Source organism: Triticum dicoccoides, chromosome 6A, assembly GCF_002162155.2.
Source record: "Triticum dicoccoides isolate Atlit2015 ecotype Zavitan chromosome 6A, WEW_v2.0, whole genome shotgun sequence".
Taxonomy (NCBI): domain Eukaryota; kingdom Viridiplantae; phylum Streptophyta; class Magnoliopsida; order Poales; family Poaceae; genus Triticum; species Triticum dicoccoides.
Window position 1 is genome coordinate 589,136,791 of NC_041390.1, and position 26,058 is coordinate 589,162,848.

A 26,058-nucleotide genomic window follows, 5' to 3' on the forward strand; every position below is an offset into this window, starting at 1 on the left:
CGGCTTTTGAAGGGGAAATTTGTGTCCGTCCACTTCTCGCTCGACGACAAGCACTACGCTTACTACTTGATGAGTTGCCGCAATGTATAATAGCATTGGTTCACCAATGTTTGGCGTGGCCAGGACTGGGTTTGTTGCCAATATGGCCTTTATTTTGTTGAGTCCGGCCGTGGCGGCGTCCGTCCACTCGAAGTGTTTGGTGCGCCGGAGGAGGCGATAAAGGGGTAATGCCTTTTCTCCCAAGCGGTAGATAAAGCGGCTTAGAGCCGCCACGCATCCAGTTAATTTTTGTATTTGTTTGAGGTCTGTTGGGGTAGCCAACTGCGACAACGCTCAAATTTTGGCCGGATTAGCTTCAATACCTCTACTGGAGACAATGAATCCCAGGAGCTTTCCTGCTGGTACGCTGAAAACGCATTTTTCCGGATTGAGCTTGATGTCATATGTTCGGAGGTTGTCGAATGTGAGCTTCAAGTCGTCTACTAGAGTGTCGACATGCTTGGTTTTAACGACCATGTCATCCACGTATGCCTTCACTGTTTTGCCGATCTGGTTTGCCAGGCATGTCTAAATCATGCGCTGATATGTTGCACCGACGTTTTTTAGCCCGAAGGGCATTGTGTTGAAGCAGAATGGGCCGTATGGTGTGATGAATGCCGTTGCGGCTTGGTCTGGCTCTACCATTTTGATTTGATGGTAGCCGGAGTATGCGTCGAGGAAGCACAATGAATCGTGTCCTGCGGTAGCATCGATGATTTGATCGATGCGGGGGAGGGGGAAGGGATCCTTTGGGCAGGCCTTGTTAAGGTCCTTAAAATCGACGCACAAGTGCCAGGATTTGTCCTTCTTTGGTACCATCACCAGGTTTGCTAGCCAGTCCGGATGTTTTATGTCTCTGATGAATCCGGCCTCCAATAGCTTGGCTAGTTCCTCTCCCATGGCTTGTCTTTTAGGTTCGGAGAAACGTCGAAGAGCCTGCTTTACTGGCTTGAATCCTTTTAGGATATTTAGGCTGTGTTTAGCCAGCCTGCGTGGGATTCCTGGCATGTCTGAAGGGTGCCAGGCAAAAATGTCCCAGTTTTCGCGTAGGAACTCTCGCAGTGCGGCATCGACATCAGGGTTTAATTGTGCCCCGATGGAAGCTGTTTTTGTAGGGTCCGTTGGATGGACTTGGAATTTGACTATTTCATCCGCCGGCTTAAAGGAGGTGGACTTGGATCTTTTATCGAGTATCACGTCGTCCCTGTTCACCGTGGAGCGCAGCGTAGTTAGTTCTTCGGCCGCTAGGGCTTCGGATAGTGCCTCAAGGGCCAGTGCAGCTGTCCTATTTTCGGCGCGGGGTGCCATGTACGGATCACTAACAAGAGTGATGATTTCGTTGGGCCCAGGCATTTTGAGCTTCATGTACCCGTAATGGGGTATGACTTGGAAGATTGTAAACGCCTCCCTCCCTAATAGAGCGTGGTATCCCCTGCTGAACGGGGCCACTTGGAATGTAATTTCTTCGGACCTGTAATTATCCGGCGTGCCGAATACCACGTCTAGTGTGATTTTTCCGGCGCAGCGTGCTTCCCGACTGGGGATGATTCCTCTAAAGGTTGTGCTGCTTTGCTTAATGCGGCTCCAGTCTATTTCCATCTTTTGAAGAGTTTCCTCATAGATGAGGTTTAATCCGCCGCCGCCGTCCATGAGTACCTTGGTGAGTCGAAAGCCGTCCACGATTGGACTGAGGACCAGTGCGACTGGTACTCGGGCTGTTCGGAATTTAGGTTCGCCACTGGCATTGAAGGTAATAGCTGTGTCGCTCCAAGGATTTGTTTCTGCTATGTGGCAGATTTCGGACGTGCTGCGGAGTGTTCGCTTCCGTCTATTATTTGACGCAAAGGTCTCGAAGACCGTTAAGACCGTATTGTTGTCCTCGGGGTGGTGCTCTGTGGTTTTTGGGAGGAGTAAATCCTCACCACTTTTGGCCACCTGCCGGAGTATCCAGCATGCTCTAAGGCTGTGCGTTAGTATCGCATCCACTGTACTATGAATTTTGCAGGGTCCGTTGAGCCATCCCTCTAGTACGGTTCCTTGCCCCGTAGAGGGCTTTTGCTTTTTGGTAGTTAACCCAGGTGTATTGTGATAATGCACCCTTTTTATTTCGGACTGGGTTTGTATTCAGGGCCGGATTATCCCAAAATTTTATTTTGGTTTTCCAAGCGCTTTCCATCGCACAGTACTTTCGTACTATGGACACCAAGTCGGCAAAGCGTGTAATTTCGCGACGACTTATGGCGTTGAGGATTCCCTTGTCCGTGTAATTATTGCAGAAGAGTAAAATTGCGTCTTCCTCGCGGCAGTCCTTTATCCTGTTCTTGACCAGGAGGAATCTGGCCCAGTAATGGTGTACTGTTTCTTCGGGCTCTTGCCTAATTTGGGATAGATCGTGTATGTTTGGGTGGGTGGGTGGAATTGAATCCGAATCCTCACCCAATCTGAGGCTCAGTGGCCAAGGAGTTTCCGAACTCGAAATTTTGGATTCTTGGATGTTTTCCGGTGAATTTGGCCCGCTGCCTGATTATGGGTTCAGGCTTTGAGTGACATCCTCCCCTCAACGGGTATCTGGCTTGGAGGGATCGGGAATCCGGACATAGCTAGTCCTTAAGATGGATGAAGGGTTGCCGCATTGTTCTTCCACCACTGCAAAGTGATGGGTGACCTGGGGAGAGTTAATTTCTCTCAGATCGGTTTTAGGCCCAACCTGATCGTAGTTTGTAGCGACTCCTAGGGCGGCTATGCGATCCAAGAGCTCGTTCAGGGAAGAGAGCTCAATTGGATCTAACTGGTCGGCGAGTTCCGAGTTGACATGAAGATTGCTTTTGATGACCCGAGAAGTCATCGTCGGCGCAGCGGCCGAACATGCGATCATAAGAAAGCCACCTAGCCGGAGAGTTTGGCCGATAGCCAGAGCCCCCTCAGCGATAGTGACGTCTTTAAAGACGGGACGAGACATCCTTCCTTGTGGCGACGGCACAGCGGAACTCTCAATGAAAGCAGCAATGTTGGTGTCAAAACCGGCGGATCTCGGGTAGGGGGTCTGAACTGTGCGTCTAGGCCGGATGGTAACAGGAGGCAAGGGACACGAAGTTTTACCCAGGTCCGGGCCCTCTTGATGGAGGTAAAACCCTACATCATGCTTGATTAATATTGAAGATATGGGTGTTACAAGAGTAGATCTACCACGAGATCAGAGAGGCTAAACCCTAGAAGCTAGCCTATGATATGATTGTATGTTGTGATTGTTGTCCTACGGATTAAAACCCCTTGGTTTATATAGACACCGGAGAGGGTTAGGGTTACACAAGGTCGGTTACAAAGGAGGAGATATCCATATACGTATTGCCTAGCTTGCCTTCCACGCCAAGTAGAGTCCCATCCGGACACGAGACGAAGTCTTCAATCATGTATCTTCATAGTCTAACAGTCCGGCCAATGGAGATAGTCCGGCTATCCGGAGACCCCCTAATCCAGGACTCCCTCAGTAGCCCCCGAACCAGGCTTCAATGACGACGAGTCCGGTGCGCAATATTATCTTCGGCATTGCAAGGCGGGTTCCTCTTCAAATTCTGTGTACCTGTCAAAATAATGTCCGGTTCCTTGTGACGGTTTGTACTCCTTGGCTTCTACGCCCAATAATGGCCACTTTCCACGTGTCGAGAGAATGTGAAGAGCCAGGGTGTTTTCAAATTTACCCCTAGCTATGTAAATGAGCCGCCTATTTAAAAAGGCGAGGATTCAGATCCAAATCACATCATCCTCCCTTGTCGAGTCTTCATCAGAGCATGCTCGATAGAGATCCATTCCATCATGGCCAGTCAATGCAGCTCCTCCTCTCGCACCCTAGTTCCAAGCCTGGAGATTGGAGAGATGTTCCATCCCGCACACAGCAAATTGGTGATGCTTCAGTCTAAGGGATTTCTTCCCCCAGCGTACCTGGTCCCGGTTCGAGCCGGGCTTGCCACCTACAATGGCGGAGAGCAAGCGGAGAGCCGTCCCAATCCCTCCAAGGGAGAGCGGGTATGCCTTGTCCCTTACCTGGTAAGAGGGCTCGGATTCCCAATTCATCCGTTTCTCCGGGGGCTTCTGGAGTTCTATGGCCTCCAGCTGCACAATCTTACGCCTGCCTCCCTGCTGCATATCGCGGGATTCGTAGCCCTTTGCGAGTTATTTTTGGGCTGTGAGGCTCATTTCGCTCTGTGAAGAAGCTGTTCTACCTTGTGCCTCGTTCCAAGAAGGGATCAATATATCAAGTGGGCGGAGCCGAAGTGTGGCGTACCGCGGAACCGGATACCTATCCGGGACCCCGAAGAAGACGTCCGAAGACTGGCCTTCAGAATGGTTTTATATAGAAGATGTCCCCCTTCCGGACCCTATTCGGATCGGCCTTCCTGAGTTTGACAACGCCCCTTTGAAGAAGCGCCGGAGCTGGCGTCCATGGAGCTCCCTGGAGGAAGACGACAGGGACATTCTTTATCTGATGAGACGGATAAGTTCTTTAGCTCGATCCGGATTGACCATGATCGGGGTCATGGCTTTATGCGGGGGTGCAGCTGCTCCAGTACAGAGGCCACCCCATGTGGGATTTCAACGGGGAGGATGACGCCACCCGCCACGGCCGCAAAGGGTCGGGATCGGCTGCTGATCTAATAAAGATCTTGTCCACTTTGTACAAGGGAGAAGAGGAGGAATTCCTTCGTGTCAACCCACAGGGCAGATTCTCCATGTACAATCCTCCGAGCTGGGTAAGCGGAGATTTTTTTCTCGCCCATCCATTTCGTATTCCCGTAGTTTAAGTATTCATTCTAGCGCGCCAGACAGTAAAGGAGATAAACAACCCTCCTCCACAGCCCGAGGACCCTGGACGGTCCCTTGACCCGGCCTCCCAGGAGGATCCGGACATATCCGTGGAGCTGATCGACGGGGTATTTTACCAAGGGAGTAATGACAATACCTTGGTGACCATTACGGCCGATTACCCTGGGCTAGTTCCAGCCTCACAGGTGATTGAGACCGAAGTCCCAGCACTTAAAAAGGGATCCGTCCTTGTGCTCTTTTTTATTGCCGTATAACAGCCGTGTTTTGCAGGGGAGGTCCTCGGGGCAGAAGGCCGAGCCTGTGGCAACTAGCCAACAAGGGACCGCTAGGCCAGGCAGGCTAAAAATATCCGCAGTCCGGATTGAGGCACCGGCGCAGCGGTATGGCGCGCCGTCCTTATTGCAAGACATTATTTACAGAGGCATATTAACGCCCATGCCTTCTTTTCAGGAAAAAGAGCGCTCGCCGGACTATACCCGGAGAGGCTACCAACCGCGCCTCCACAAGCCAGGCTCAAGGCCAGACTCAGGGATGGGAACGAGTACAAGGCGTGCACCGGGTGCTCCTCCGACAGAGGATACGGATAGACTGTCCGCCACCCATTCCGAGGTGGAAAGTGCCATGAACCATAGGCATCGCCGGACTGTTCTTCGTGACGCTTGTTTCTTCCAAGAGGCTTTGGATGCCTTTAACTCGAGAGATGCGCACCGCCGTGCCGCTCAAAATGGTCTAGGCAGAGCCACGGAGCAATATGTAAAAGACATACGGGTGAGAAAATTTGATGATTATATATATCAGTAGCCCTTGAGACTTGAAACAGTTAGGATAACTGATTTAAGGATCATTTGTTATGTAGGTTCTTACAGAAAAGAATACTCAACTGTCCCAGGAGCTGGAAGAGTGCAAAGCCCAACTTCAGGCCGCACTGTCCGCCGCAGGGGAGCCCAAAGAAACCCCCGCTGGTAACATATCCATCAAATGATAAGTATCATATTAGAGTGCGGCTTTATATGCAAATCTGACTTGTTGTATACTATCGATCCCGTATGTAGTGTACCATGTATTATTGATGTACACCGGCTACCCTGCTGACCTGAAGATAAATTACCATGTAAAATTTTGGTCACCTATCATATGAGGAGCAAATAAATCTTTTCAGGTGTCATTTAACACTATTAAGGTTTAAAATGGACGAAAGTGTCATAAAGGACATAAAATTTAGAGACTGTGTTAGATAGGGAAGAAAAAGTTATTTGGTGTCAAATAGGGAAACAAATTTTAAAACAGTGTTATATAAGGAATTTTCTCTTTTTTGTTCAGGTAGTGTCTGACTGTCTAGACTGTCCAGCCGGGCATATTACCATGGAAAAAAAAAGAAGATGAGCCATATGAGCAAATGCGAGCTGGGCTGGCTAAGGCTCGGCTGATTTGGTGACCGAGCCGAGCCGAGACTCGAGGCGGCTCGCAACGAGCTCCGTTTTTCTCCCATCCCTCCCTCCTGACCTTTCTCTCCCCCGCATCTCCACTCCAACCGCATCGCACCTCCTCCCCTCTCTCTCTCCACCCAGTCAGTGCGCGGCGACGAGGGGGACCGCGACCGCCGGCGGCCGCGTCGACGAGGGGGACAGCCACTTCCGCCAGCGCCGGCGACCGCGCGCGGCGACGAGGGGAGCACGGCAGGCAGCGACCGGAACGCGACCGCGTCAACGAGAGATCTCGGCGACCCCGCGGAGGGCCGTGCCACCGTTGGGCTCCACTTCTCTTCGTTCCCGTCGACGTTTCGCTGACCGGCTTCCGCCCCACCGAAAGCCGAAGGTACGGGCCCGCATCTGCTCGATCTGCGTAGGCGCTGGTAGATCAGGTTGATTCGTGGCGATTGCACAATGCTAGGCGTGTTAATTCTGGACGTTGGCACTACGTCTGTGATTGACTTAGGTGGATCCGTCATAGTTTTGGTGTCAAGTACGACCTGTTCGTGGTTACTAGTTTTTTGGGGTTGCGCAGTGCGCACTCGATGTAGATGGTTCATTCATAGTTATCCTCCTTTCGTACTAGCTGTGCATGGTCGCTAGTTTCCCTGGGCTGCACAATTTATGTGAAGTGCTTGTGGAGTTGTGGTTCATGGTTACTGCCCCATGGCCCCTGATATATCCAAGTAAACCAAATTTCCCTTTATTTTCGGTAGTCAAGGCTGGCATTGAAAATGAGTGCTATTGCTTTGCTTGTCCCAGGAACTATCAGTGTTTGACATACGTTCATCATTTTCAATTGTTCTTGTATATGTTAATCATATGCTGATCATACTCTGTTCTCTATGTAAACATAGTCTGATCTACGTATAGACTGTACCTGATTTCACATAATAACTCGACTTCGTGCTCTAGCATTTGAACATAAATTAGGCAATGATTATACAGATTGCGGATCATTTTTTAATGCTTTTCGTATAACATGAAATGTTTATCTTATATAATTTTGAGGGAGAAGGTTCTTTTTTAGCAAAGGGTAATTTGGTGGCTGAGGCCTAAGAGCTGGATGTGCCTAACCTTTTGAACTTACTGCTTGTGTTCTGAAGGTGTTTGATATAGATCATCCAAAATTGAGCGCCCAGGATCTGGGAGTGACCTGCCCCAAGGTAGGGAGTTCGCTCCTTTTCTAGTAACGAAGAGGGCAAACTCTTATTCCATCATGATGGAAAGTGAAATGGAAAAAGGAAGACCGTATCAGGAGAAACCAAGAACTTTTTCCACTGTACGAAGTAAATCATCTATTCCGCTGGTATGGCCTATTGCTAAGCATTCTCCACCTTTTACACACCGAGCTTAGCAGTTACTAGGAGTATCAGTTTAGCTCACTTTCATCTTTCCATGTGTCTTTCTCCCACTTCGATTTTGCTGTGCGTAGTATATGCAATTGCATGGGAGGTGATAGCTCTTTTCTCCTTAATCTCTGTCAGTTTGAATGGTCCATATGTTTAATTTATCAAAATATCCACAGTATCATGTTTTGTATTCACCATTTTATTTTCTTACAACGTTACAAGTTGAAGTACACACCAACCCAAAATTCAACATGCCACACAATGCTGCATCATGACTACTCTTTCCTCTGTTTAACTTTATATTTATTACCATGTACTCCCTCCGTCCCAAAATTCTTGTCTTAGATTTGTCTAAATATGGATGTATCAAGTCAAGTTTTAGTATTAGATACATCCGTATCTAGACAAATTTAAGACAAGAATTTTGGGACGGAGGGAGTAGAATTTTCCCTCTCTTAAATGATGTAATTGCAGTAAACAAATGAGGTCTGCACTGTTTATTGCTGCTTGTAACTCAACAAAAAAGGTTATGTTGCTAAAAAAAGTCAAAAGTTCAATGTCTACACCACTGCTGCTTGTTTATTAGTCTCGAAGCTGTTGCAGGTTTTGAAATGATTCAACCCAGGTAGCTGTTTTCATCTAGATGTTATGTGCATTTTTAAATATAAATTTGGAAGTTCAATAAGTAAAACAAGTGTTTAAACATTTCCACTGATCGGTTGGTTGGATATACTTTGCCCTGTTACGAGCAATTTATTTGTGCCTCATTTAGTTGCTATTCTGACTGCTGCAGGTCTTCCGTGTGTTGATGAAGATAAATCCTCGTGCCCTGATAGTTCTTCTTCTGCTGGTTGTCTGTGGTGTGTTCTACTTAGGAGCCAGTACATCACCAATTATAGTCTTCGTGTTCTGTATATGCACTCTCAGTTTATTCTTCTCTCTCTACCTCACAAAGTGGGTTCTTGCCAAGGATGAAGGACCTCCAGAAATGTCCGAGGTATTGAAAATGCTTGTGTTCAGCTCGTGGAGGATATAGCAGCGCCATCATTTTCTTAATGTTCACTTCAAATTATTGGTTTGTTTGGCATGTTTCAATGTCTGCAAAGTGCTGTATAACACATTTTCTATCATCTCTTGCTTGACAGTTAACCATACCATCCTATGAGACTACTGGCCCATTTATTCTGCAATTTACATTTAAGGTTTAATGGTTTTGTTTTAGTCCATGTGTTGATATTTGATATGCTAGATCATGGATATGATTAGGACACACAGTGTAAAATGCTATTTGTATGTGTTGATTGGGGTTGCAGAATGCTATTTAGCTGCGGCATGTATCATTTTATGGTAGCTACACAGTTCAATGCAAATTGAGAACATATCCCATATCATAGCATTTTACCAAATTAACATATCACACAATCTAGCATGATCCTGTTTCAGGAGGTTATTATGGGTTTGGAAGTAAGTCATACACTCATACAAAATATCAGCTTGTTGTGCATTGGCTTTATGTTTTATTTTATTTAATGACATTCTTAAATGCACAAAGCAACACATGTACACTCTACACTGTTATGTTGTGACTACTCATGTTGCTAATAAGTAAGTGTAAGTTCTTCTCTGTAAATATTTTATTTGTACCTGTAAAATGGTCATGGACTGTCATGGTGTAGCTTACATCAACGTTGCCCCTTTTGGAAATCCTGATTTTCAGTATTTTATTTATTTATGCATCTACTTCCGTGAGTTCTGTATGTAAGGTTATCAAGGTTTTGATCTGTCATGTTGCATGTACTGCTCAGATATCTGATGCCATAAGGGATGGTGCTGAAGGATTTTTTAGGACACAGTATGGGGCTATTTCTAAAATGGCTTGCATCCTGGCACTTGTTATCCTGTTCATTTATCTCTTCCGCACTACCACCCCGCAGCAGGAGGCATCAGGCCTAGGAAGGTGATTTTGTACTGTTATTATGAAATCTTAGCTGTACCCATCTTTTGTTGTCTCATAAATTTCATCGCTACACAGGACAACATCTGCATATATTACAGTTATTGCCTTTCTCCTTGGAGCTGTGTGTTCTGGACTAGCTGGATATGTTGGGATGTGGGTCTCCGTACGTGCAAATGTTAGAGTTTCAAGTGCTGCTCGACGGTCTGCAAGGGAAGCATTGCAGGTTTTGTTTCACATCCTTGATACATTATCTTTCATGTTTTAATGTGTTTCCCCTGTATGGTGTAGTTTGAAATCATGACTGATTTCTCGAAACAGATTGCTGTCCGTGCAGGTGGTTTCTCGGCCATCGTTGTTGTTGGCATGGCTGTATTTGGTGTGGCATTACTCTATGCAACATTTTATGTTTGGCTTGGAGTAGATTCACCTGATTCGATGAAGGTTACAGACTGTAAGTTATTTCAAACATGATATATTCAATACCTGGGACAATAGAACTCTACTCGAATTGCCTGTTGAGCTATATGGTCTACTGTACATGGTCAAAATTGTTAAATTGGTTCATACATATTTTTTTCTTGTTAAACTGATGACCAATGATGAGTTCATAAAAGACAATTCTGTAGGAGTAATGTTGAGTAAGGAAAAGTACTTTGCTTCAAAGATTGTTAATGTGGTTTTTACATCATTTTTATTTGGCCTTTCACAACACCAAGATGCGACTTTGAACATTAAGCTAGTCCTTATATTATTAAGTAAAAGTAACTAATACTAGAAACATTTTTAACAGTAAATCTAGTTATTTAATCATCTCATGGCCAATTTATATACTCCCTCAGTTCCTAAATATTTGTCTTTCTAGAGATTTCAACAAGTGACTACATACGGAGCAAAATGAGTGAATCTACACTCTAAAATATGTCTATATACATCCGTATGTGGTAGTCCATTTGAAATCTCTAAAAAGACAAATATTAGGAACGGAGGGAGTAGTTTTGAACTTATGGTCAAACTTTTAAAAGAAAAGATGGGAACAATTATTTATTGGGAAGTACCACAATGTGATCAACACTGAAAGTTTGAGTGGATAAAATGACTCATTATATAAGATGTTCATGTTCTATAAAAAAAGTAACTTTAAGTCCTAAATTGACACTGGTAACTGATCCACTGCTGATATGCTTGTAGTTGCAAACTTGTATATGTGTTTTCAATTCAAAAGAACATAATTGCTGTTGCTGATTTCATGTGATTTTGTGTAGTGCCTCTTCTCCTTGTGGGGTACGGTTTTGGTGCGTCGTTTGTTGCCCTCTTTGCTCAGTTGGGTGGTGGCATATACACCAAAGCAGCTGATGTTGGAGCTGATCTTGTTGGAAAGGTTGAACAGGGAATACCAGAAGATGATCCTCGTAATCCTGCTGTCATTGCTGACTTGGTAATGGTGTTTCTTCAATAAAAAAATGTGGAATATTTTTTCTTCATGCTCTTAATTAAAACTTGTCTCATATTTTTCATGGAATATACCTAGACATAAGGGATGATATTCAATAATGATGAGCTCCATAAGTTTTATCAGAGATAAGCTGACCTTAACAGCTTGCATTCATTCTGAAACCTAAACAAATTATTGTTTCTGCAAGGGGTGGACTGGTCTTGTGGTCCAATGCGTTGTACAGTAGAATTCTGAAGTTCAGTAGATGCATTTCCTATGATCAAATATTTGTGCCTGTGCTGGAATGCAAGATTTGCTTGTTTCTAAAACTAATTATCAGATTGTTATTAGCCTATGTTTCTTTTATTGCTACTGTATATGCTAATAATAAGAAAACTTCACAGGTTGGTGACAATGTTGGAGATTGTGCTGCCCGTGGTGCCGATCTTTTTGAAAGCATAGCAGCAGAAATTATCAGTGCAATGATACTTGGTGCAACAATGGCACAACGCTGCAAAATTGAAGGCAAGGCTCTTTTGCTTGCCATGCTAGATCTCTGATTGGGATGTCGAGTGACATTTTTTTTTCCCTATGAATGTACTTTGGTCCATAAGAGCACTGTCCACAGGTAGTTGCTAATATGGATAATATAATAAATTAGCTTTAATCTAGGGACTATGTTGAGAAATAGTGTTGGCTGACTCTCGGTGCTTGGGATGTGCCTGGCTTTGAATAAAATTGATAACCACCTTTTTCTTTTGCGGGTCAACAATCCTTGTAATTGTGCTGGATTATAATCAACATTATTTACTGTTGCAGATCCCTCTGGCTTTATTCTGTTTCCTCTTGTTGTCCATTCTTTTGACCTAGTGGTGTCATCAGTTGGAATTCTCTCAATTAGGGGAACACGTGACTCTGGATTAATATCCCCTATTGAAGATCCCATGGCAATTATGCAGAAAGGCTATTCTATTACTATACTGCTTGCTGTTCTTACCTTTGGAGGGGTAAGTTTAGTTATTCATACTTCTCTTGTTTGACTATTGTAATATTTCTCTATGGACATATTTTATTACAAAAAATGATCCCAGGGGAAAAACATCAAACACGATCTGAACAAAGGAAAACATTTAGGGTGTCCCCAGTCCGGTAATCATGACCAATCCATTATTGGATGTAAATCAACCATATTCAAAAGGATAAATATTTGTGAACTATAAACCAGTTGAGCATTCAATATGTTTGTTTTGTCATGTGGGTAATAACTCTAGTTTACATTCCTTTTCCCTTGGAGTTGTTTTTCAACTACTTACATGTGTTATATTTGCAGTCTACTCGTTGGCTCCTGTACACTGAACAAGCACCTACTGCATGGTTCAATTTTGCCTTGTGTGGTTTGGTGGGCATCATCACAGCATATGCTTTTGTTTGGATTTCCAAGTATTATACAGATTATAAACATGAGCCCGTCCGCCTTTTAGCTCTTTCAAGTTCAACAGGACATGGAACTAATATTATTGCTGGAGTAAGTTTGGGAATGGAAGCAACAGCCTTACCAGTTCTAGTGATATCTGTAGCCATTATATCAGCATTTTGGTTGGGACGTACCTGTGGCTTGGTAGATGAGCTTGGCAATCCAACTGGTGGTCTTTTTGGGACAGCTGTAGCTACAATGGGAATGCTTAGTACTGCAGCATATGTTCTCACCATGGACATGTTTGGTCCTATAGCTGACAATGCCGGTGGTATTGTGGAGATGAGCCAGCAGGTACACTCGCAAATTTCTTCATGTATATAATATTCAAACATACATTTTACCTGTGCTAAGACGGTTTATGTTTTTGGTGTACATTTTCGAAGCATCTAAAATTGTAATGGCTATAAATAAATGTTAACATTTAATTAGTTATGTTTATACATGAGTTTGGACTATTTTTTTCTTTAATCATTGTAACACCGATCGAATAATTTCTGCAGCCTGAAAGTGTTAGGGAGATCACAGACATTCTAGATGCTGTGGGTAACACTACGAAAGCTACCACAAAGGGATTTGCTATAGGGTCAGCAGCACTGGCTTCCTTTCTCCTGTTCAGCGCATATATGGATGAAGTAGCTGCTTTTGCACAGTTGCCATTCAAAGAGGTATGTACTATTATCACCTCTATACATGTAATGTTGAGATTAGGTGCTTATGACACATGACTGGTTGTACACAATGGATTGCAGGTTGACATAGCAATTCCAGAGGTTTTTGTTGGTGGTTTACTAGGTTCGATGCTTATATTCCTGTTTAGTGGATGGGCTTGTTCAGCTGTTGGCAGAACTGCACAAGAAGTTGTTACTGAGGTCAGGAGGCAATTCATTGAGAGGCCTGGAATTATGGTGAGTACCTGTTTATGATTAAGTACTTGAGTTCTTATGCCTGGAAAAACTAATGCTAACTTACAAGATGATATAAACACAGGATTACAAAGAGAAGCCTGATTATGGTCGTTGTGTTGCAATTGTGGCCTCTGCATCCTTGAGGGAAATGATAAAGCCAGGGGCTTTAGCAATTTTGTCTCCCATGGCTGTTGGTGAGTTTTATGGGTCTGGGAGTAGTGGTGCTATGGTTCTGATATTTCATGCGTTTTGAAACTCAATTTATGATATTTGGTGTTGTTTTAAAATTTCATTTACATGATCTGTAGGCATCATCTTTCGGATTTTGGGCCATGCTACGGGGCAGCCTCTCCTTGGAGCTAAAGTCGTCGCCTCTATGCTCATGTTTGCGACCGTTACTGGTATCCTCATGGCACTCTTCCTGAACACTTCCGGCGGTGCCTGGGATAATGCTAAGAAGTACATCGAGACTGGTGCACTTGGTGGTAAAGGCAGTGAGGCTCACAAGGCTGCAATTACTGGCGATACGTAAGTTCCTCGTTTCTCAGTAATGTGCTGCTGCTTTTGGTTTCTTGAACTGAGTTTCTACTGTTGATCAACACATGCTAAACTGAATAACAATGTTCTTTTCCTATAATAAGTACGTATACACGTAATGTGACCTGGCATTGTTTTTGACTCATTCTTAACGATCATGCAACCCGAAGTAACATTTACGAGTATGTTATGCCGCAGGGTTGGAGATCCGTTCAAAGACACGGCGGGGCCTTCGATCCATGTTCTCATCAAGATGCTCGCCACGATCACACTGGTCATGGCCCCCATCTTCTTGTAATCATTGGTTGAGCTCGCCGTTAACCCTGCGGAGAAATATCTATGGTTCTTGTAGATGAGGCATTAACATGAATGGGATGTAATGATTCGCTTTTAGTTTATTTTGCCACATTGAGAGGAGAGGTTCAGTGCTGCCCATTTTGATGGTGCCCGTATTTTACAGTTGCTATTTGGACAAGTGATGCAAACGTTGGAGAATATATATGCTGTGACAGAGATTAGAATGGACATCAAAATTCATATGCTTTGTATGCAGAGATCTCTTAATTGTTTATCCTCCAAATTTACTGTCTTTCCAAATACGTTCTCCCAAAATAGCACGACCAGAGCACTAGATGCAATCGGATGAAGCAGTAACACTATCCAGATGCTGGATAATCATCTGTTAATTTTACAAACCAGCATTTTGGGTCGCAAAATTTGCCACACAAATCTTTGAGCTGTACAATGTGCGACTCAATCATGCTCTCGGTTTGAAATCTCAGTTTGAATCTACAGACGCCCCTCACCTGGCACTTGCAGTCATGAATGAAATCAAAAAGAAAGAAAAGAAGAATTTTTGTTCGAATCCGTTTCCGTCTTTTTTCGAGAGAGAGAAGAGAAATCCGTTTCCGTCTTGGGAACACGGGTTCTGGATATACTATCCGACCCGGGTTGCCTTCTTTCTTGGAGCGGGAACACGGGTTCTGGATATACGTATCCGGCCCGGGCTGCCTTCTTCTTGGAGCAGAAGTTGATTACTACTAGTAGTAGCCAAGCCAACAGAGGGCAGGCCCAGCGCACCCGAACCCGCAGTCTCGCCTCTCGCACACGCAGCCGAGCCAGACACCACCAGCGCAGCGCAGCGCCTCCCCTCCCTCTCGGCCTCGCGCCCGCCGCCCGCCGCCCGCCGGAGAGGACGCCATGGCGCCGGAGCCGGAGGACGACATCATGGCCGAGAAGAACCCGCGCCCTCTCGACGAGGACGACATCGCCCTCCTCAAGACCTACGTGAGTGCCGCCGCGACCCCGTCGGATCTCCCCCCTTCCCCTCGAATCTGCGTTTCCGTTTGGCGGCGATCTGGCCCCGGGCTGGGCGCGGCGCACGGGTTCGCGCCCGCGACCTGCCTAGTCTAGGGTTTCGGTCTGGGGAATCTGTCGTCGCCTTCTGTGAATTTGTCTGGGGAAGGCCCCTTCTGTGGATTTGTGATCTGGTCTCGGGCTGGGCGCGGCCGGGTTTGCGCTCGCGGTCAGCTTAGGGTTTTGGTTCCTGCTCTCTGGGGAACCTGGTCGTCGCCTTCTGGTGGATTCGTTTGGGCAGGCCCCGTGGCCTGTGCCCTGTTGGTGTTTCGCAGTTCTATGTGGGGTGGCTGTTGATTCCTCTAGGGCTTTGATGCGGGCGACGGGATGCTGTTTATTTTGTATTGTTTGCTCCTTCTCCGCGGCGGAATTGGGGTGTTTCTGCGAGATGTGGAGTGCTCTCTCTTTAGGGTTTCTGCTCAAGTTTGCTGATTCTGGCTGCTGCTGACACCTGACAGGGGCTTGGGCCATACTCCACGAGCATCAAGACGGCCGAGAAGGAGATCAAGGAACTGGCCAAGAGGATCAATGACCTATGTGGTGAGTAAGGACTTGGTAATCTGTTTGTTGGTTTGGCTCTAGAATTTGTTCCTGGGCTAGATAGAGATCAGTTGTCTGCACTTCGTTTTGTTGTTTCACACTTTCACCAGGCAGCTTTCATTCATATGATAAATATTGAGGCATGTACCTACTGAAGGTAGTGTTTGTAGTTAGTAATTATGGTAAGTTGTTCAGAATTTAAGGTGTATGACTGCAGTGTTTGTTTTGACAGACTCAACTAGTAAAGCATTTGTTTGATGATATGTGCATCTGACTCTTGCTCTTGCTTGCAATGTTCTTCCTGTTTGGTTTGTGTTTTAGAAATTTTGTTTTAGCGGATTCATGAACATTCAGAATGTGCGATTAACTTTTGAACTTCCATACAACTGTGCAGTTTATCTGGTTATTAAAATGTTAGGAGGGTAACATTTTTAGTTAGCTTGCCTGACCCATTATGCCCTTATATATTAAATCTCAGGGATAAAGGAGTCTGATACTGGGCTGGCTCCACCTAGCCAGTGGGATCTGGTGTCAGATAAGCAAATGATGCAAGAGGAGCAGCCATTACAAGTATGCTACTTGGCCTAATGTTTTCGTACTTCTTCCCAATTTTATAGTTGTGGTTTAGCATGCATAATTGTTTGGGTCTAAGTTACCTTCCTCATGCTGCAGGTAGCAAGGTGCACCAAGATTATAAACCCTAATACCGACGATGCCAAGTACATGATTAATGTAAAACAAATTGCAAAGGTATACCATGCTTATCCTATCTTATTATTTCAACCATATACACATTGATTCCCACCAGCCTCCTTATGCTTTATCTTTTGATCTTGCAGTTTGTGGTTGGATTGGGGGATAAAGTTTCGCCAACTGATATCGAGGAAGGGATGAGAGTCGGGTAGGTTACTACCTGTCTTTTGGTCTTACTGTATCATACATCTTTCATTCAGATCAACCTGAGTAATTCGCACCTGGTGATTTATGTATTTGATTTAAACCATGTTATAAGGCTGCAGCATATACTATACATGTAGGATGTGTTATATGCCATCATGTAAGCAGAGAAAAACTTTGTAAACTGAGGAGTGGAGCAGTGTTTGCTACTGTGACTATATCAGATGTTAATTTATCATACGTTTGTTCCCCTAGTGTATGAGTATCATTGATTGAAAGGCAATGATTATTAACTAAGAACATGCTGAATCTCTGAGGCAGTATCTTGTCATCATCTCCTTGGCCTAGGTATAAGTTCCTTCTGGTTGTTCATAGAATGCAGAAGGTGGGAGCACGGAACTTACTTCCCTACTTGATTTTTGGATCTTGCTAAACTAATACTGATTTTATGAATGCATTTTTTTGGATAAATCATCATTGATGCTACCCAGAATTGTTATCCTTTTCTGTGCTTGCACACAATCATTCTCACTGTGGAATTGTGATCTGATGCAGTGTCGATCGGAACAAGTATCAGATACAGATTCCATTGCCACCAAAGATTGATCCCAGCGTCACCATGATGACTGTTGAGGAAAAACCAGATGTCACGTATAATGATGTTGGCGGGTGCAAGGAGCAGATTGAAAAAATGCGTGAGGTATGTCAAAAAATTCCCTGTGATTCAGAACTTGTGCTTAATAAGTGAACCTGTGCATGCTAGTACATTCTAGTATTGGACCTGCTTTATTTACTGTTTTCTTAACAACTATTCACAGGTAGTCGAGCTCCCCATGCTTCACCCGGAAAAGTTTGTGAAGCTTGGTATCGACCCTCCGAAAGGTGTCCTTTGCTACGGTCCTCCTGGCACTGGCAAGACTCTTCTTGCTAGAGCTGTTGCTAATCGCACGGATGCTTGTTTCATCCGTGTAATTGGTAGTGAATTAGTTCAGAAGTATGTTGGTGAGGGCGCTCGGATGGTTAGGGAGTTATTTCAGGTATATCCAGCTCTGCAGATAACCTACAGGCTACAGGGTTTCATCTGGTTTATTCGTCTTGAATGTTCTGTCGTAGAAACAATCGTTTTGATTGAAAATATTATTGCTTGTCAGATGGCTCGGTCGAAGAAAGCATGCATCATATTCTTCGATGAAGTTGATGCAATTGGTGGTGCTCGTTTTGATGATGGAGCTGGGGGCGATAACGAAGTACAGCGTACTATGCTTGAAATCGTCAATCAGCTTGATGGTTTTGATGCTAGGGGGAATATCAAGGTTCTCATGGCCACCAACAGGTACTTGCCTTTCCTTTCATGCGCATTCTCATGTGGTCCAATATGGCATGATGCTCGCCTTACATTCTCAATATCCTACTTGTATGCTATTAATAGACGGGACTTGTGAATTAATTGCAGCTAAAATATCATGGCCACATGAATAGAGTCAAGAGGGTAACCATCTTTTCTTGTTTTTCAGGCCTGATACACTTGATCCTGCACTTCTGCGTCCTGGTCGTTTGGACAGAAAGGTGGAATTTGGGTTACCTGACTTGGAAGGCCGTACCCAGATATTCAAAATACATACGCGCACCATGAACTGTGAGCGTGATATACGCTTCGAGCTACTGGCGCGACTCTGCCCCAACGCCACTGGTGAGTACATGGGCTTTGCACTCTGAACAGTTTCTGTTTGATTTGATTCGACTGTTTCAGGCACCTTGGATCCAGCCTCTGAACAATTTGATCCGACTGTCTGATTTGTTGTTTCAGGCGCCGACATTAGGAGTGTCTGCACAGAAGCTGGCATGTACGCCATCCGCGCCCGCAGGAAGACTGTGACTGAAAAGGATTTCCTCGACTCGGTCAACAAGGTCATCAAGGGGTACCAGAAATTCAGCGCAACCCCAAAATACATGGTGTACAATTGAGCAAGCAGGCTTCCATTTGTTTCTGTGCATGTTCGCATCCATGCCGTAGCAGTAGTGCTTTGGTTTTCACATCCTTTCTGTGTGCCCGTGATGGTTGTAAGCAGCACGGTGGTGTTTCGGTTCATGTATGTCACTGTAATCTGGTAAACCCAGTGAAATCACTCTAGCTTTTCGTAAAGCTTCGTTGAAACACAGTTTTCAGCTTGTCCGCTAATCAGAATTAATTGCATACATTTTATTTGGAGATAAGTCTCTCTTGTTAGAACTTTGTATGTACACGCTGAACATATGGGTAATGCCCGTTGAGAACAAAACTAGTTCTGTACTAGTAGAACATACCCTCAGTCTGTGTAACTTCTTGGTTATCTTTCGTATGCTCAGTTTAATTGTTCATACAAGCTTCTCCAAAATCAATGATGATATATAGGTACAGGTAGCAACTCTTTTTTTAAATGTAAAAAACTGAACCAAAAATAACGGCGAAACAACTAGGGGTCGAACTTGTAGAACTTGGAGGGCTTGAGCCCGGCGGTGAAGTTGAAGTATCCGAGGGCGTGCGCCCAGCGCGGGTTGTCCTTGAGGCGGTGCACGGCGATGGTGTCGGGCACGAACTCGTGGGAGCACTGGTCCACGGGCACCGGCAGCGGGTAGTCGTACATGGCCGGCTTGGCGTTGAACCTGTTGCGCCCCTTCCCGCCCACCCTCAGCCACTCCCCGGTCATCCTGTCCTCCGGCCCGACCGTGCGCCCCCGGGTGACCTCGCCGGCGCCGGCCACCCACTGCACCAGGTCCCACGACAGCGCGTACCCCATCCCGGACATGTACCCCCTCCCGGGGTCCATGCTGTTGCACGGGATGGTGGCGCCGTAGTACATGTCCTCCCGCGGCATCGCCCCCAGCGACGTCACCAGCGCCGGCACCCGGATCAGGATGTCGTCGTCCGCCTTCATCACGTAGTCGTAGGGCGCGTCGGCGTAGAGCTCCGCCACGGCGGAGAAGAAGGTGTGCGTCTTGCCGCCGTTGAGGTTCTCCTCGCACCCGTCCAGCACGATCACGTCCCCGTGCGCCAGGATCTCCAGCGGGATCAGCACGCGCTGGTCGTCCTTGTAGAGCCGGCAGAAGACGAACCGCACGTCCACCTGCGCGGCGAGGGCGGGGTCGGCGGCGAGCTGCAGCCCGTACACCATGCGCAGCAGGTGGCGCCGCTCGTACACGTCGGCGCGCGTCAGGATGCCGATGAGGAGCCGGAAGTCCGGCTTCTTCCGGGCGTACGCGATGGCGGACGTGGACGACAGGTTGCCGGCGGCGGTGTAGGTGCCCGGCGGCGGGACGCAGGAGCTCATCAGCGACTGCAGCTCGAACTCCTTGGGGTACACGAAGAGGTAGATGAAGGCGAGGAGCAGGAGCGGGAGCAGGACGAGCGCCTTGCTGGACGTGGACAGACTCGGGAAGCCCACGGCGTGCTGCTGCTGCTTCCTCGCCGCCGTGGCGGCCGGGTGGTGCTCTCCTCCCCCTCCCCCTCCTCCTCCTCCGTGCTTCGCGGCGGCGGCGGCGGCCATGGACTTGAGGAAGTTGCTCGGCGCCGGCATTGATTATTGGTCGAAGAAGAAGAAGATGCTAAATGTATAGCAAGCTTGATAGCTTGGATGCAAATGAAGCTAGCTAGCTTCTCGTGTGATAGGAGTACGTGGGGGAGCTTGGGATGCACGGGACCGTATCACGCTTTGCGTAAAGGTTTGCCGAGCCCGGCATGCGAGGACGCCGGATATTTGGGGAAGCGCGGCATGGGGAGTCAACGCGCCTACTTCTTTTTTTGACGGTGTGATTTCTTTTTGTTTTCGAGAGAAACTTCTCATCTATTCATAATTACAGTACAAAGAACATCAGAGATAACAAAAAATAATAGCCCCTCCGTTTTTTTAGTCCGCATATAAGGTTTGATCAAAGTCAAGATTTATAGAGTTTGACCAACTTTATATTAAAAATATAAACATTCACAATATGAAATCAGTATTATCAGATGCACCATGAAACGTATTTTCATACTATATAGTTTTAGTATTGTAGATGTTCATATTTTTTTAATATAAATTTGGTCAAACTTTGTGTAGTTTGACTTTGACCAAATCTTATATGCGAAGTAAAAAACGAGGGAGTATCTAATAAGTTAATGAAAAATTATTTTAGCGTTTTACAAATGGAGCTAAGTTGTTAACCTGTGTGATAAAGCAGTGATCAAGTTGTCAATTAGCGACCAGTTGTCATGGTATGTCAAAGTATTTATCGAAGATCACAACCGCCCACTAGCTAAGAGTTGTGGTAAAAAAAAAACATCTGTTATCGAAATATAGACATACACCAAAGAGAATAATCAAACATCTTACAGAGCATAATACTACCTTGAGTAGGGTTAACGGTAATTTAGGAAGTCTTGTCTCCAAATCTATCCGATTGCATTTAACACACAAGCTCAAGCTTCGTATACAAAAGCTTTGTCTCAAAGATCCAAAACCCTAAAAATTTGCAACGACGATATGAAAATGATGTTTCCACATATGACGACTTGTATTAGACTAGGGGTAATTGGAATGCGGAGAATAGCCGCAAAACCTAGCCATGAACAACAGTAAGCTTATCTTGCACCTGATGGGGAGGACGACAACACCAACGAGCTCCGCACTAGCGGTGAAGAAGCAAACAAAGTGGAAGAAGAAAGGTCTGGCGCGTCCCATTTTCTAAATGTTCAGAATTTTCAGAAAGTGTCCGCTTTAAAAAATATTTATCAAACCTATATGCTACAGTAGCTCGCTCCTTCCAGACTCCCTGTGCTTTGTTCGAAAAAAAAAGGACAGGTCTACGCAGCGGCCGGCTGCTCCCTGGCTGTTCGGAGCGGCCGGCCTAATTTTTTTTATCCTCTAATCTAATTTGGTTCCCTAATTAGTACTTCTATATAACAAAATTTTATTTCATATTAGAAAAAGAACCACATAAACAGAAAAAAGAAAAGTGAATTATAAAACCATCTATGTGAACGCACTAATTCAAATTTCTAAATTTATGAAAAGCCATAATTTTTAAACCGCACGTAGAAATTAAGATCCATTTTCACTATTCGAACTCTCGCGGCGTGCTCTTCGAAACTAGATCTAATATGAGTATGTTTCGACGAAATATTTTTTGTGCAATTTTGACCCCGTTTTGTGCAACTGACTAGCCGTCGATGTGCAACTACCTGAGGGGATTGTGCAACTTTTCTCGTACACCGTGCATGTGCAGTTTTCCTCTATGATACCTCCACCCCCAAACCGCCTCCTTCTAGTGAGATGTGCAACTTCATTTGTTGCCTATGCCATACAGTTTTCACTAGTGGCACCACCCCAACTACTCTCTAACAGTGAAATATGCAATTTGGTCAGCTACCGCGGTACCCTGGCCAACTCCATGCCTGGTAGTCGCCGCGCGTGCACCCCCCACAACCGCGTTTGAGTGTTTTCACTGTTCGCTGCATCAGCCAACTATCTATCAGTGGATGTGCAACTTAGGATACTGCCACGGCCAACTGTCTAACAGTAATGTGCAACTTTTTCTTGTATCCCATGGATGTGTAGTTTTCGTGTTGGCACCTAGAGCAAACCACCCCTGCTAGTGAGACGTACAACTTTAGCGTCTTGTCTATATGCAAATTTTCACTATCCTCATGAATGTGGAGTTTTCATCATCAAACTATCCTGCCTGTGAGATGTGCAACTTCGTATGTTGGCCCGGCCAACTGCCTGACGGACTTGTGCAACTCCGTGTATTGCCTCCGCCAACTGAAACTGCATATCCACAACAAGGGAGGGGAAGGAGTTGCACATCAACTAATAAGCTGTTGGCGTGAACAACAGACTAAGTTGCACATAGCACTGGTAGGAGGGTGGGGCAGGGTGTGCAAAAGCATGAAAAACTACACATCCACGAGTAAGGATGAGAGTTGCACATCGACTACTAGGTTGTTGGCGGGGGCAGTAGACTAGTTGTACATTACGTTCTCATGGTTGGTAGGTTGCAATCTCATAGAAAATTGGATCATGCAGCTATAAAAACTAAGTTTATAAAAAAGTTGCACCATTCAGTACTAAAGTTGCATAATGCAGTACTAAAATTGCACGATATAGCACCAAAGTTGGCATCAATTTTTTTTCGTCAAAACATACTCATGGGGGATCTAGTTTCAAAGATTTCGCCGTGAGGAATCCAGCGGTGAAGACGGATCTGAATTTGGATTCACAGTTTGAAAGATATGACTTTTCAAAAATTTGAAAACCTAAAATAAGTGCACATGCACACCCATCAGACAAGGAATCTCCTGCTCACGTGAATGTCATTACTATCCGCCACGTCATGCATAAAGACAAAATTTTAGACCACAACACTGCATGCATGCATGTGTGAGAGTCCGGCCGCTTAGTTTCGCTAATTAATGCGTATGCACTTTTTAGAATTCAGGGAAAAAAAGACTCCCTTGTGCCATGGGCAGGCCCACCAAGATGCCCCATGTGCGGCAACCAGGATGCAAAGAGCGTCGAATAGGAGGCCCCACTAGCTCGCCACGGGCAGAACAAATTCGGCCGCGGTCTTGCGAGACACAAACACACGTCTCGCCTCAAGAACGCCCAAATGGGTCGGCTCACCGCGGGAGGTTATTATTATTATTATTATTATTATTATTACTACTACTACTGCTACTACTTATATTTCTCCTGAAATTTTTGGAACGTCCATCGTGATTTAAAAAAATGTTAATACCCTTGGACAAATGTAGGTGTCATTTTAAAAATGTTCAGACATTTTGAAAAAATCTTCGCGATTTTCTAAAAGTAAAATTAGTACAATTTAAAAAAACATTCTCGTAATTCAAAAAATCCATGTGACGTTTTTAAACTGCTCATGCGTTTCGAACAAATGTTTGTGAATTTTCTACAAAATACTTATACAAAGTAAAAATAATGTCCATGTAATTTAAAATAAAGATTTCTACCATTTAGAAAAATGAATCGCACCTGACATTTTAAAAATGTTCACGTGGTTAAAACATATGTTCATGACATTAAATAAATATTTATACAATGTAAAAATGTTTTGTTAGTTAAAAAATTTGTGCCATTAAAAATGTTGAACATGTGTTTAAATATACTCCATCTCACAGTAGAGTAGACGAGAAATGGCTCCCGCATTTGCCCGAAAGGAAAAAGAGAAATAGTAGCTCCCGCACTGTGGGGTATGGCTTGGGTAGAATTCATTTCTCCACACGACACATCACTCCTCCATCAAGCGCAGCACATGATCTACTTCCGGGCAGCTCCCGATGACATCCATCAGGAATTGCTGCGCCACATCATCGACGCCTCCCGGCGCTCCCTGCATCGCCACGTCGTGTTTCTCCTCCGCACCGCCCCCCTGCAGGCAGCTGTAGTACAGCTTCATGAGCTCGTTGATGGGGCTCTGGCTCTCCTCGGCGAGGACTCCAGCCTCGAGCCCGGGCACCACCGCAGCCAGGTCCCGGCTCCCGCCTCTTGGCCTGCGGCGGCACTTCCCGCCCGAGCTGCCGCTCGGGACGCCCTCGCACTTGCGCTTGTCATGCGGGCCACGCGCCACGTCTTCCGGGCCGTCCTCCAGCCCCTCGCCGTCGTCGTAGTCGTCGTCGAGGGGCGTGATCCGAAGCGAGCTCTTGAGCCGGCCGCTGAGCGCCTCCTCCTGCCGGAGCACCTTGGACCAGGTGTCGGACTCCTTGGCGCTCATCCTCTGCTGCAGCCGCTTGGACTGCCACACGAGCCTGCGCATCTGGTCGAAGCGCGGGCTCATGTGCTTGATCACCGCGCTCAGCAGGGACACCTTCCACGCCTTCTTCAGGTCGTGCGGCTTCCGGTACGGCGGCGCCCCCTGGTGGGCCTGCGTCTCGCCCTGCGTGCCCCACCACGGCTCCTTCCCCGTCGGCCACCACGGCGGCGCCAGGCCCCGCTCCAGGGGAAAGTTGCGCTGCGGCGGCTCGCAGTGCTGGAGGAGCGCCGAGAGCACCGAGCCCAGCGTGTTGTCCTGGATGCCCTGGAGGCGGTGGAGGTAGGAGGCAAGCCCCAGCGGGCTGCTGCTACCGGCGGCGGCGGAGGTGCCGGTGATGAGGGCCTTCGGCCCCCTGCGGTCGAAGACGACCTTGTCCTTCCACCAGCCGCGGAGGCTGTCGGAGGAGCCGGACGTGGGCTCGCCGGCCTCGTCGATCACGCCGTACACGAACCCGCGCGCGTTGCAGGACTGCATCATCTTCATCATGTGCCAGAGCACGCCGTCCTGCGCGCGCAGCATCGCCTTCCGCCGGCACCGCGCCTCGGGACCGTCCTCCTCCTGGTCCTCCAGCTGCCGCCGGGCCGGCGCACCGCTCCTGGCGCCGGCACGGCCCTCGAGCTTCATGAGGCGCATCTGGTCCTTCCACATGCGCTTCTTGAGGTTGGAGATCTCGACCGATTCAGAGGAGCCCGGCGGCTCTGCCTCGAAGTCGATTATCTCCTCTTGCTGCTCCACGTCCACCTCCAGCGCCTTGAGGCCACCGCCATGCGCGTCCACGCGCTCCATGGGCGACCCGGGAAATGGACTCCTCCATCGACTGTGGGTGCCCTGATCCATTGATACTGCACAGGTAACAAGTCTGTTTTAGTTCGGAGCTCGGCGACGAGCGGTCTATCATCCATGGCGAGGGAGGGAGTGAGTTGCACCGGCGGTTTATTTATGCGCGCTGTCAAGTGCAGAGTTTCAGAGGCCAGCAAGGACGCCGTGCGTGGGCGCGTGGCTGCTCAGGCAAGCCATGCACGTTCCCGACAAACCAACTCACTGACTCAGGCACGCACTTCTTTCTGCTAAAACAACAAGAGCATACACGTATACGACTACACATGCTCGGGCTTCATAGTCGAACTGGAAAAAATAAATCGAAATAAAGGATGACCCTGACCTATGTACACAATCATTTTATTATATTATTGGACACTACTCGTCAAAATAAATCCATGAATCAACTCAAAGGTCAAAGCAATGTTTTAAATAGCGGGTTATGAAAAATAGCGACGGGTCTATAATTAACTATGACGAAGCTATAACAGGCTATTTATAAAGGCCCATTTAGCGACACCCTGCTGAAAAAGCTATAAACTATGGGTCAAAGTCACCTTCCTAGCAACTATTGTCGTAACAACTACATACTTGATCATGTGTCCTGACCTCATATCAACACACATCAAATATTTGGATGGCTTCACTAGCCAGCCGAGAGCACCGATCGGT

General features: G+C 46.3%; 4 protein-coding genes across 4 annotated transcripts; 2 read left to right on the plus strand and 2 right to left on the minus strand.

Annotated features, from left to right (window-relative positions):
• The first annotated feature begins 6,376 nt into the window (after nucleotides 1–6,376).
• On the plus strand, nucleotides 6,377–14,555 carry LOC119318192 (pyrophosphate-energized membrane proton pump 3). Its single transcript, XM_037592707.1, has 15 exons — nucleotides 6,377–6,675; nucleotides 7,436–7,638; nucleotides 8,475–8,678; nucleotides 9,487–9,638; nucleotides 9,714–9,861; nucleotides 9,957–10,089; nucleotides 10,901–11,073; nucleotides 11,475–11,595; nucleotides 11,890–12,077; nucleotides 12,401–12,838; nucleotides 13,048–13,212; nucleotides 13,297–13,452; nucleotides 13,535–13,646; nucleotides 13,761–13,980; nucleotides 14,188–14,555. The coding sequence occupies exons 2-15, from the start codon at nucleotides 7,549–7,551 to the stop codon at nucleotides 14,285–14,287; spliced, it is 2,400 nt and encodes a 799-aa protein (XP_037448604.1). The 5' UTR covers nucleotides 6,377–6,675; nucleotides 7,436–7,548; the 3' UTR covers nucleotides 14,288–14,555.
• Nucleotides 14,556–15,057: 502 nt separating this feature from the next.
• On the plus strand, nucleotides 15,058–18,996 carry LOC119318194 (26S proteasome regulatory subunit 7A-like). The gene is made up of 10 exons (XM_037592708.1): nucleotides 15,058–15,276; nucleotides 15,804–15,885; nucleotides 16,364–16,455; nucleotides 16,558–16,635; nucleotides 16,725–16,786; nucleotides 17,338–17,482; nucleotides 17,601–17,819; nucleotides 17,934–18,115; nucleotides 18,297–18,472; nucleotides 18,590–18,996. Exons 1-10 carry the CDS (start codon nucleotides 15,190–15,192, stop codon nucleotides 18,745–18,747), a joined length of 1,281 nt encoding a protein of 426 aa, XP_037448605.1. The 5' UTR covers nucleotides 15,058–15,189; the 3' UTR covers nucleotides 18,748–18,996.
• A 137-nt stretch (nucleotides 18,997–19,133) lies between these two features.
• On the minus strand, nucleotides 19,134–20,404 carry LOC119318195 (beta-1,3-galactosyltransferase pvg3-like). Its single transcript, XM_037592709.1, has one exon. It carries the CDS (start codon nucleotides 20,334–20,336, stop codon nucleotides 19,236–19,238), a length of 1,101 nt encoding a protein of 366 aa, XP_037448606.1. The 5' UTR covers nucleotides 20,337–20,404; the 3' UTR covers nucleotides 19,134–19,235.
• Nucleotides 20,405–24,045: 3,641 nt separating this feature from the next.
• On the minus strand, nucleotides 24,046–25,353 carry LOC119316043 (ETHYLENE INSENSITIVE 3-like 5 protein). The gene has a single exon (XM_037590439.1). It carries the CDS (start codon nucleotides 25,351–25,353, stop codon nucleotides 24,046–24,048), a length of 1,308 nt encoding a protein of 435 aa, XP_037446336.1.
• Nucleotides 25,354–26,058: the final 705 nt, after the last annotated feature.